The following is a 12,992-nucleotide window of genomic DNA, read 5'->3' on the forward strand; positions in this document are numbered from 1 at the left end:
AACATTTGTACTCACCCTGTGGCAATAATTCCACCCTTTGGGTAGAATGTACAACACAGCCCATTGGTAACGGGTGCAAAAGCAATGGGAGCTTCCACATCTAAAGCCCAAATCCTCAGAAATCTAAAAAAATCAAATAGATCACAGGGAATTTAAAAAAGTTAAATTGTATCGGGTGTTAACAACATCCACAAACCCTGTCATTTAAGCAGTTCAACATCTCTTAAAGAATACAGACTTACCAGAAAGGAAATAAGTAATTTCAAGGCCTTGGTGGTGGTTTACGAATCACCACACATTATTAACTATAGATGAATGAAGGATTACTTAGCTGTAATCACAGGTTTGCAGCTTGCTACTCTTGTAAATTGAAATACTGTGCATATCCCCAACTTCGAGGGTTGGCCCCCAAGGCAAGCAATGCATCGGTACTTGGAATACAAATTAAACATTTCTCCTTTTACTGTGTCAACATCAGTGGATTCAATAATCTCATCTTCTAAGCCACAGGGGTTTGGAGGGCCACATGTACATCTGCTTCAAACACAAGCTACAAACTGAGAGTTGTCATGAAAGAACCTTGCCTGTTTACAGCATGACACTGTTGCAGATTCCCATGTACAACAGTGCAACCATTGACTTTAATGTGGTGGTAAGCAAGGACGAGAAATGGCTTTTTGTTCAAAGTGTAGGCATACAACACAAAGCTCCATAGCAAATGTCAGGTATTGGTTATGTTGTCTTACAAAAGAACTGTATCGATCTCTTTCTTGGAGCCATAATGGGTTTGTGGGGTGATGGGATGGTGGTGGTGTAGAAAGCTACCTCCAAGCTTGTGCCTAGCAGGTCTGGATACATCTGTTGAACTCGGATTTCAAAATGGCCTTGGCTTTTGTGAGGCTGGTAAAGACTGCAAAGGCTCAGTTTATGGTACGTAATAGTTTTGTGTGCCAAATGTAATACAGGATGGCTCTTCTGTTAGTGAATGAATTCCGTAAGAGCTCAGGTGTTGAATCCAGATTTGTGAAAACTATGAAATTCTGCCATGGTGAATGTGCAACTTTTATCAATATATGGGTGTTTCTTCTAATTTACAAATGAAAAGTAACAAAGTATTTGGCCACCAAGGTGGCTCTTTGAGATCACATTAATGCAGGATGTCAAAAGGCAACATCAGAATACAATATTCAAGCTCCTCAACTGTGTTGGGACAATACATGTTAGGATAAATCTCTTTAAACCTTCTATAAATGCCTAAAAGAGATTCAAAAACAAAATGCTGTTCAAAGTTTTGTAATAACAGCCAGATGCAATTGAGTAATGAGTCAGTGAGACCACATTGCCTATGCTTTAGTTATGGTATTTTTTTAACACATTCCCTTGGCTTGCAATGATGGGCAAATCTATCTCACTTTAGCATGCTTGAATTGAGTTCAACAACAAACAAGCATTTTCAATGCAATAGGTCTCGCATTATTAACGTTTGAGCTGTTGGCATTGCTAATAATAATGCAACACCAATAGCAGCTCAAAGATTCAGTAATGTGAGACCTATTGCATTGCAATTGTTTTTGTTGTTTTTTTTATATAGCACGAACTTGAGTGAAAGGTGTGTATTTATGTCGCATTGAGTACAGTGTAATTATGTGTTGTGTTATAATGTGGCACAGAGTGGTATTGTGTGGAGTGTATTTATCTTGCGTTAAGTAGAGAGTAATTATGGGATGTGCAATCATGTAGTACTGAGTGATATGTCGAGTGTATTTATGTTGTATTGAATACAGTGTAATTATGTGATGTGTAATCACACAACCACACCCAACCACACAACCACACACACAACCACACACGCAACCTCAACCACACACGCAACCTCAACCACACACACAATCACAACTATCACAACCACACACACAGCCACCCACACACACACACACACAACCACACACACACAGCCACCCACACACACACAGCCACCCACACACACACAACCACACACAACTTAAGGGAATCAGGTAACGGAAAGAGAAAGAACTCTATCCAAAATCCCACGTTTTCAGTCCAGTCAGAAAGTATGACTTAGCCCCAACAAGTCCCTGTTTCGTAACTAAGCAGATACAGTCAATTATTTCAGTAAGCCTGACGCGACATTAGAAAAAGAGAAGTAAAGTGCAATTATTAGGCACGCATGGTTTACCTTGTAACGAAGTAAATATTTGCCGCATATTTTCATTTACTTTGCCTTGTAACCGCCTTCATTTATTTTACCTTGTAACCGCGTAAAGATTAGCCACGCATTCCTCCCAATTAGGCAACAAATTGTATTGCAGCCGCAAAGCCACAAGTAAAGTGATCGCAAAACTGAAAGCAAAGCCACAAGTAAAGCGATCGCGAAACCGAAAGCAATCGCTTTTGGAAGCAGAGACAGCCGCCAATGGTGCGCGCGCCACAGACAGCCATATGGTTTCAATTATCGCGCCCGTGTTTGGGCACGATAATTGAAACCAGATAGGCTTTAGTGCGCGTAACAGACACCAATAGGCCGTGGGTGGAGCGATGCGCCCTCCTTTGGCCTATTGTGTACTCTGTCTAAAAAATCCAGCCACTAAAAGCCGAATAATAGAAGACAAAACAAAAAACACAAGCACTAGCGTGTACAATTCCAGGGTCCATTTCTGAACCCCGGACAAAAGGACTCTCGCTGCGCGAGCACTGCTATGCTGTGCAACGCTAGGCGCGAGACCTAAAAATGTGAATGCCAACAAACTCACAAGTTTGTGGGTATACATAGACTTTCCGGGGCACCCCCGACAGGGAACATTCCCTTGCCATCCATTGAAGCAGATTTAGACCCATCTAATGTACACAGATTTATAAGTTCACGTTCACATTTTGGAAATACAGAGTGTGAATTCACATTTGCAAAGTGGGGTGTTGTGAATTCCCCTCTTTAGCAGCAACAGCGGGGGTTCTTGATGGGCCTCCTCTTTCTGCAAATCGGCAGACAAAGGCTCATAATTAACGTTAACCAAAGGGAGGGTGCATGGGTGGCATATTGAAGGGATGGATGAATGTGTGAGTGAAAGGGTGGATTAGGGTGAGTGAATGCGTAGATGGGAGATGGATGGATTTCTACAATCGTACATTCTCAGGTATTGCCCCGAGAATCTGGAACTACCTTCCTCCGGAAACTAGACTGATTCCTTTTATACTCGTCTTCAAAAGGGAAGTGAAAACTACACTGATGAACTCCGCGCTAAGCTAGAAACTTTTGTCCTTTTGTGTCCTATCACGTACCGCTGATTGATGGCCTACTTGGAAATTGTATTGTCCCATTGCCTGCCTCTTTATGTCATTTTGTAGTCATTTTTTCCCGGCTGTTATATCATTGTTGTTCTCCCACAATTATCTACCTATGGGTTCCTCAACTCATATGTAAAGTGCTCTGATACCCACTAGGGTCACGTTCGCGCTGTATAAAAGTTTTTAAAATAAGATGGATGAATGAGTGAAAGGATGGATTTATGGCTAGATGAGGGAAAGAATGGATGAATGAGTGAAGGAGGATGGATGGATATGTTGCGTGACAGAGTGGGCGAATGAGCGAATGGATAGATGAATGAAATTAAGGATGGATGGATGAGGGAAAGAGAGGATGGAGAGATAGCTGAACAGATGAACTGGTGGATGGATAAATGGAGTAGAAGGGTGGATGAGTGGAAGGACTGATCGATGAGTGATGGAATGGATGGATCAGTAAATGGGAGGATAGAAGAATGCATGGATGGATGGACTGCATGAAAGTGGATGAATGTAAGAATGGATGAGTTGAAGGATGGATGGATGAGTCAAGGTGAAGATGGGCGGATGGATGGATTGATGGCTAGCGTGAATGGGTGGATGTATGGACAGAGTGAAAGGGTGGAGGAGTGGATGGATGGATGAGTGAAAGGATTGGAGTAAAGAGCGATGAGTGAAAGGATGGCTGTTAGAGTGGATGAGTGAAAGAGTCCATAGATGAGTGAAAGGGAGGATGGATGGATGAATTGAGTGAATGGGTGGATGTATGGACAGAGTTAAAGGGTGGATGAGTGAAAGGATGGATGGTTGGATGGATGGGTGAAGGGATTGATGTAAAGATGGATGAGTGAAAGGATGGCTGTACAAAGGGCTCAGTGAAAGAGTCGATGGTTGGGTGAAAGGGAGGATGAATTCATGGGTAAAAGAATGGAAGGGCAAATGAAAGGGAGGGTGAATGGATTGACATATGGTCAAAGCATGGATGGATGAGTGAGTGAAAGAATGGATGGATGTGTGAAAGGGTAAATGGATTGATAAGGTAAAGATTGATGGATGAATGAAAGGATGGGTGAATGAGTGAAAGGATGGATGGAGGAATGGAAGAGTGAAAGGCTGAGCGAAGGGTGGATGAATGAATTAGTGAAAGGGGATGTATGAGTGAAAGGTTGGATGGGTGGGTGGGTGGATGGATGGGGTGGAAGGATGGATGAATGAGTGAAAGGGTGGATGGAGGGTTGAAAGAAAGGATGGATAGGTTTGGAGATGGATGGGGAGGTTTGGAGATGGGTGGGTGGGCAGACAGAATGGTGAAAGACTGACTGATAGATGAAAGAATGAATTGATGACAGAATGTAAAGGTGAAAAGGTGGATATTAGTGGGTAGCTGGAAGGATGAAAGGATAGATGCTTGGGTGGAAGAGACAAGAGAACTCCTATGGGGAGGGTCACAGTGACTTGCATCATGCCATAAGAGCTTTGGTTAAAAGTGAGGGGTGTTTTAATTCTCTGTCTACTCCCTTGCTCGCAAAACAATCCACTTGCTGATGTAAGTTCAATGTACATGTGTAATTGTCTTCGTGAGTCGTGCATGCCCCACCGTGGTATTCTTAGCAAATCACGATACACAGTGTCAGGGCAATTAGCATGTGCACGTATAGGTAGCGTGGAGGAATCGCCTATGTGCATGCGCACAGCATCTTTTTATCATTAAAAAAAATCATGCGTTTCTGCTTTTGAAAAGATTTTCTCACACATGTATTTTTGCGTGAATAAATGCCCTATAAGGTATTCTTTGAGTGTCACGTTGCTAGAATGTCCTGCTACGCTTTTGTTTTGGGGTTTTCACAATTTTTTTCTCAGCTCATTCTCCTTTTGGAGATTGTTACAGATTTACTTCTGTCGACAGCAGGAGTAAATCCATTCCCATAGTGGAAATGGTCAAGGAATACCTCCAAAATTGGTGAGGGTTTAGGTGAAGTGAAACATTTTTTTAAAGCTACAATTGATTCAGGCAAAACATTTTTGCATGGTAGTTGTACATCCTTTACAGATTTGCATGCAAAACTGCCGTCGTGAGTGAGGAAGTATTAATGCACGTAGCTTTTTTATGAAAACTCCTGGAATCCTTTGAGTTTCAAAAATGAGTAAATGTACGCCCAAACCGAGGAGTAAACCTACTAAAGATGTACATTGAAATTTTTTTGAAAACCCATCCCATTGTTAGCTATTGCAACCGCTACAGAGCAGTATGATGTAATATATAAAGCCCCCGGTGACAATGAAACTGTTTCCATGACATTACGGCTTAATAATACCGACCATGAGGTGGCTTTGATTTTTTGGGACCCTGCTGGCTTCTGTCCCCAATTAATAGCACAGAGTCCTGTCCTCTCTGAAACCAGAGAGGCGTTCACAGCCCAAACAGGCAGGGTTGGCCCGAGAGCTCGACATATATTCCCGCCCATAATTACACAACTTCGTCTGCAAGGCCTGAGTTCTCACCAAAAATAGCCCCTAATTAGAAGTTAGCAATTTGCTCCGGAAGAGAGGGCAATATTAACTCTTGCTAATGGATGTTTTAATATTTGCAATAGATGCGGTACTACTCGCATCATCAACGCTTAGAAACTGTAGAAGTTTAAACAGAAGCGCTATGCTGTAAAGTCACTGTCACATAGCAGCTCCGCAATGGGCACATGAACTCACTGAGCTATCTTGATGCTGTATCCTACCTTCGCGTGTAACCTTATAAACATGATGGGAACACAGTGAATGATGCTGGAACACCGAGACAATCTATTTGTTTACTTTTGGTATAATCGCGGGACCCGCGCTTTACTTATAATATTAAAAGTAAAGCGCGGGTGCCGCGATTATACCAAACGTAAAGAAATAGATGCTTTTTTCAATTTCTTTACCTTTGGTATAATCGTGGCACCCAGGTGCCACGCTTATACCAAAAGTTAAGAAAAACAAGCAAATCGCTGGGCAGAAAGGTAGGAAAAGCAGGAGCTTCTGAAGGAAATAGAGATACAGGGACTAACGAGGGTAAAGAGAATGTCTCCGTGAGCCTTGTGCTCGGCTGGCGCCTCGGGCATGTTTACTACGGGAACACATGGGAATGCAAAGCCATTAATCAAGCAGGATGGCTCTGTCTCCCTTCACGCCCAGGGAGGAGGGAGATGCGAGCAGAGCATCAAAGGGCTGGGTGAGAAGGGAGGGGGGAATGCAAGGGTCAAAGCGGCGAAAGTGAAAGTAATCAAGCAGAGCATCAAAGAGCTGGGTGAGAAGGAGGGGGGAATGCAATGAGCAGAGGAGCAGCTGTGCACGTGCATGTGATCGTGCACTCAAGGTTTAGGCCAGCCAAAAGACTGTGGGTAGCACTTTGAAAATCCCACATATAAAATGTCTCTTGTAGCCTTTGGCTCAGCGAGACCTAAAAAGGAGGAGCAGTGGTGGGGAGGGTCTTTTATGGTCAGTTCTCTCTGCTCACCTAAGAGTTCTAGTTTAAAAGGGAACTGGAATACTATTTTTTGGGATGGGGTGAATGGGAAGAACAGTGAAAGGGATTTAATTGAATTTAGCAGCCTTTTACTTTTTCATATGGTCTAGTAGTTTGTATAAGGAAGGAACTAATGCATAACTCTTGAAACATTTATACAGCTTGAAACTCATTTTCCGAGTTTGAGCTGCTCAAGAGAGCCGCTGAACACAAACATGTTCTGTATCAGGTTGATTATCAGAAGTAAACAGTAGGACACATGTCACCGTAAGGAATGGGAATAATAGTGGTAAATTGATGACTGGCCTAGTTAATACATAGGAAAGCCACAAGACAGAAGATCAGTGTTAGAAATTGCTGCTCGAAACATAATGGACATCAAGAAATATTTAAACTGCTTAAAAATCTGAATGAAAGACTACTTGTAGACTCCTATACCAGGCCCTCACCAAACGTGCAACTTACTTGTGAATGCCAAGGTCACCAACTTAGAAATGAAACAGAGATACGAGCTAGAAAGAAAAGTTAGACATGCACGTAATGGAGTCAACAGGCAAGTGGGGCACATAGAATTAAATGGACTCCCATTTGAATTCTACCTGATGTACAAGGATGCCCTGACACTGCAATTATAGAAATTGCACGGGCAAGGGCAGACCTAAGGACAACATAAGTGCAGCACTAAATCAGTGAACTGATTCATGGTAAATATACCGGAGAAATGAAACACCTATCAATGTAAAATCTAGAAATTAAGATCCTTTGTAAAACCATGGCAATGAAGATTCACACAACGATCAGTTCTTTAGTAAGTGGGACTGGGTTTAAACCTAGGACCTACAGAGCCATAAACTTAAGATGTTAGGGTTTCGTTTCATGAATATGTTGTGCGTTCTTGAATGCAGATCATGTATTATATCGCGGCTCAGATCAACTTTTTCAAACCTTGCAATGGATGACATTTTAACCTCAAGTTTTAAAATGGAACAGATTTCTGTATAATTAATCACCTTCAAAGGAAAGGAGTTGGAGATGATAATCAGCAAGGACGTGCAACGAAGAACTATGCCGTGTTACTACTGCTTTTGTCATATTTGCTTCCATAGAGGACAATGTGAAGCAGATTTGGACGTTGTGGTATCTTTTGGGCACAAGCATCCATATGATTTCACTATGGGCAGATGTAACGCTGATTTATGTAAAAGACTCTGCAGAGTCTCTAACATTAATTCTGGGAAAGACTGTATACATTCACCTGGTTTCTGGACTGTAAATTAACTTGAAAAAGTCAAGGTATAGGACGCCTTTAGAATATCCATCCTGCCACTTCGATAGGCTGAGGCCACATTTCAGTAGCTAGGAAGAAACACTTACCATAAAAATAACCTGCCACCGGCAACACCAGGGTTTGTTGGCACTTGACTCAGTCCCTGTCTGCCTGTTTGCACATGATTCGTTCCAAGTCTTGTTTTCCAAACGTTTCTGCTAAATCACTGAAGAGAAGGCAAGTCTATATGTTCCCCAGTACATTCCGGATGTACTGGAAAATAGATATATATTTTCTTTAAACAAATTTACTGAACTCTTAATTGCAACTCTCAAAAACCAGAAAATTCGAACAGTACAAATATTGTCCCAAATACAGCAAAGTCAAATATGTGAGGGTTTACAAGATAGATGTGGTAAGCAAAATAAATATCGGCAGCATCACTGGCTGTGGTGCACTGTACATTTATAACATATTAACTGCAGACTCATTGTGAAGCTTTGTTTCCCACTTCTAAATGACCTATGAAATACATTTACAACTGCCCAGGTTTTTTTTTCATTTTAGTTTATTGATTATTTTTGTCACTAGGTTATCAGAAAGGTGGCATTTTTCTAGTTCCCTCATGGAAAGATATGTCAGTGGGAAACGTGGACCCATACGCGATTCCCTGCTGTATCCGCAGTGTGGCCATACAAGGCACGTTTTCTCTGTGTAGGAAAGTAACTCACAAGCAGAATTATCTTATGGCAGACCCCAGTGACTGCATGTAGCTGTTAAATACAATGGGCAAAGAGCAGAGTCCCTCTGAACCCCAAATGAGTTTGACAGTTGCTTAGAACTGAATAGTGGGAGCTCCAAAATCTGGCTACGACCATAAAGGACAAGAATTATGCCAAGTCCACCCAAAGAAGGCCTACCACATCCAGAGGGTGGATCAAGATGGTATGATCCACAGTATAAAAAGCAGCAGAGAGATCCTTCATGTTTAATCTGAAGTCAAAGAGGATGGTTACCAACGTGGTCTTAGTCCCCATCGCTAGACAAAAGCCCAATGCGGAGGCGAACAAGACATTCAAATATATTGTTAGAAAAACAATGAGTTGTTACTTTCCACTTACAATATATACATCTCTATCTACATACACACACACACATATAATATATATATCTTTATAAATATGTATACATGATATATAGTGGTAAAGAGATAAGATACACCGCTGGACTCCAATCTGGGCAAAGGAGGTATTCATTAAGTTGGTTAAAGCTGGGTCCACCACTAGCGTAAGTACTTTCAACAAGGGGCAGAGCACACATAAGGAGACCCAGCCATTAATGAATGCTGAGAATGAAATACTCTTTTAGTAATAACAGGGGAAGCTCAGATTCTACTCATGGAAGAACAGATCCGCGACCTTGTCTGGGCTTCCTGCCATAAGTCTGTAGATTTCAATCCTCATTGGCATTGACTGTAAATTGCGTATTGTTCTGGCAGCAGGGCTGCGATCTTCTGGGACATCAGCATCGTTGCTCAGCACTCTTGTTACTAAAACTTGGGATAAAGGTTCTTTTGGGAGGCAGGAAAGCAGAGTGAAGAAACTTGTGCAAGAAATGTACACCATAAATTATGAATATGCTACTTACCAGTATGCATCTGTTCTTGGCATGTAGGGCTGCTGACATTCATATCTGTGCATAGATCGCCACCTAGTGTTGGGTCCGGATGTTTGCACGTTGTTGTCCTGGAAGAGTCTTCGAAGTATCCTGAGATAGGTGACTCCTCCCCTGGACCACAGTGCGCATGGGCATCCTCTCCATCCTCAGATTGTTTTTCGCCATTGTGGCAGTGATGGAGTAGATACAGAAAGTGATGACCATGCTATACAGTAATTCTGAGAGCTGCAGCTGCTACAGATGCCGGGGAGGAGGGTGGGCGATATGAATGTCAGCAGCCCTACATGCCAAGAACAGATGCATACTGGTAAGTAGCATATTCAGTTCGAGGCATGTGGGCTGCTGAATTCATATCTGTGCATAGAATACATAGCAGTACCTCCCATTAGCGGCGGCTACCAGTGCCAGCTGCAGCGGTCTGAAAAAGAGTTTTGAGAACAGTCTGTCCTACAGCTGCCTGCTGTTTTGAGTGTACATCTACACAATAGTGTTTGGTAAATGTATGTATAGTGGACCATGTGGCTGCTCTACATACATCATGTAAAGGAATGTTTCCCAGGAAAGCCATGGAGGCCCCTAACTTACGTGTTGAGTGGGCTCGTGGGGGAATCGTTAATGTGCGTTTAGCCTTTTGATAGCAAATTTGAATACATTTAACGATCCATCTGGCTATACCTGCTTTGGAGATGGCGTTGCCTTTGTGTTGTGGGGAAAAGGCAACGAAAAGTTGTTTTGTCTTCCTAAAGCTTTTAGTTCAGTCTATATAGTACATGAGGGCTCTTTTGACGTCTAGTGTATGGAGCATTCTTTCAGCGACATTTTGTGGATTCTGAAAGAAAACAGGCAGTTCAATCGTTTGATTCATGTGGAACTGCGATATTACTTTAGGCATGAATTTGGGGTTGGTACGTAGTACGACCCTGTTTGCATGAACCTGTATGAATGGCTCTTGAATGCTTAGTGCCTGGAGTTCACTAACTCTTCTCAACGAAGTGATTGCCACTAGGAAAGCTACTTTCCAGGTGAGGAATTGAATCTCACATGAGTGGAGAGGTTCGAAGGGTGGACCCATCAGTCGGGTGAGGACCAAGTTGAGGTTCCACACTGGTGCTGGTGGGTGTCTTGGGGGAATTACTCGTTTAAGTCCCTCCAAGAAGGCTTTGATGGCAGGCACTCTGAATAAAGAGAGGTGCTGCCTATTTTGGAGATAGGCTGCTATTGCGGTTAAATGGATACGTATTGAGGTGTATGCCAGGTTGCATCGGTATAGGTGTAAGAGGTAATAGATTATGTTTTGAATGGATGCGTCTAGCGGGTTAACGTCATTGTTATTGCAATAAATGACAAACCTCTTCCATTTGGCTGCATAGCAAGCTCTGGTAGTGGGTCTCCTAGCTTCCTTAATGATCTCCATACAGTCGGGTGGCAGGTTTAGGTAGCCAAACTCTAGGACTTCAGGAGCCAGATTGCCAGGTTCAGCTGTTGCGGATCTGGGTGCTGAATTTCTCCATGGTTCTGCGTCAAATGCGCGGGTTTGATCCGCAGCCTTTGATGCGGCACCACGGAAAGTCCCAGAAAGGTGGTGTACCATGGCTGGCGTGCCCATGTTGGAGCAACCAGGATGAGTGTCAGTGAGTGTTGTCGCAGTTTGCGTGCCACCAGCGGTATCAACGGCGCTGGGGGAAAAGCGTACGCAAATCTGCCGGACCAGTTCATCCATATCGCATTGCCCTGCGACTGTGGATGTGGGAACCTGGCGGCAAAGCTTTGGCATTTTGCGTTTTCGCTTGTGGCGAATAGGTCTATCTCTGGATAACCCCACTGTTGGAAGTACGGTTGGAGTACTGACGGGTGTAGCTCCCACTCGTGCATCTGGTGGCTGTGTCTGCTGAGCAGATCCGCCATCTGGTTGTCCTTGCCGGGGAGGTGCTCCGCCATGAGGAATATGTTCCTCTGAATGGCCCACTTCCACATGCTCTGAGCCAGATGAGACAACTGTGGAGAGTGCGTTCCTCCCTGCTTCTGTATGTAGTACATGGCAGTCATGTTGTCCGTCCGGATCAACACGACTTTGTTGCACAAGTGTACCTTGAAGGCTTTCATTGCCAGGAAGATTGCCATCAGTTCTAGAAGGTTGATGTGCATTGTCTTTTGTTGTATTGTCCATAGTCCCTGCACTGTGTAATGGAGTACATGAGCTCCCCATCCCTGGAGAGACGCGTCCGCTGTTAGTATGATTTGTGGAACAGGCTCTTGGAACGGTCGGCCTTTGCAAAGGTTTTGTGGATTCCACCAATGCAGAGAGTTGTATGCCCGACCGCTCACCAACACTAGGTCTTTTAGTTGCCCGTGAGCCTGATTCCATTGACGTGCCAAGCACTCCTGAAGCGGGCGTATATGTAGTCTCGCGTGCGGGACTATGAAAATGCAGGAGGCCATCATGCCTATCAACTGCATGAACACTCGCGCAGGAAGGGAGTGTTGGGGTTTGAACTTTGAGATCAGCATTTGCATGCCGTTGATCCTCACCAAATTTGGCTGAGCTGTGGCTGCCAGAGTGTCTATGGTCGCACCTAGGTACTGTTGTACGTGTGCGGGTTGGAGATGTGATTTTGGGTAATTTAGTGAGAATCTCAGACTGTGAAGAAGGTGAATGGTGCGGGACATGTGGCTGGCACATTGCTGGGCTGACTTTGCCTGAACAAGCAAGTCGTCCAGGTAAGGGTAGACGTGAATGTGTTGCCTCCGTAGATGTGCAGCCACAGTAGCTAGGCACTTTGTGAAAACTCTGGGTGCTGTTGTCATGCCGAAGGGAAGGACTTTGAATTGGTAGTGCTGCCCCTGAATAGTGAACCTGAGATATTTTCTGTGTGACGGGTGTATGGGTATGTGGAAATACGCATCTTTGAGGTCTAGCGTGGCTAGGAAGTCTCCCTGTCTGAGCAGCGGGAGAACCTGCTGTAGGGTGAGCATGTGGAAATGCTCTGAGAGAATGTAGTGGTTGAGGGGTCTCGGGTCTAGTATAGGTCTGAGTGACCCGTCCTTTTTTGGTATTAAGAAGTACAGAGAGTACACCCCTGACCCCTGCTGGTGGACGGGCACGACCTCTATTGCGCCTTTTTGCAGCATACTTAGCACTTCCTGCTGTAATAATGCTAAGTGCTCTGAGGACATAGGACGGTGCTTTGGCGGTATTGTGGGTGGAGTGGAGGTTAATTCGAGGCAGTAACCGTGTTGGATAACATC

At 43.8% G+C, this 12,992-nt stretch overlaps 1 protein-coding gene across 3 annotated transcripts in view; it reads right to left on the minus strand.

The window, feature by feature from the left end:
• Positions 1–12,992, minus strand: part of WSB2 (WD repeat and SOCS box containing 2) — a 401,974-nt gene that overhangs the window by 54,307 nt on the left and 334,675 nt on the right. For all 3 annotated transcript variants that reach the window (XM_085634631.1, XM_085634630.1, XM_085634632.1), the window contains exon 9: positions 16–123. In XM_085634631.1, coding sequence (XP_085490757.1) covers positions 16–123 — 108 coding nt within the window. The remainder of the gene's footprint in view (positions 1–15; positions 124–12,992) is intronic.

This window comes from Triturus cristatus, chromosome 11 (genome assembly GCF_964204655.1).
Source record: "Triturus cristatus chromosome 11, aTriCri1.1, whole genome shotgun sequence".
In the NCBI taxonomy this organism is placed as follows: Eukaryota; Metazoa; Chordata; class Amphibia; order Caudata; family Salamandridae; genus Triturus; species Triturus cristatus.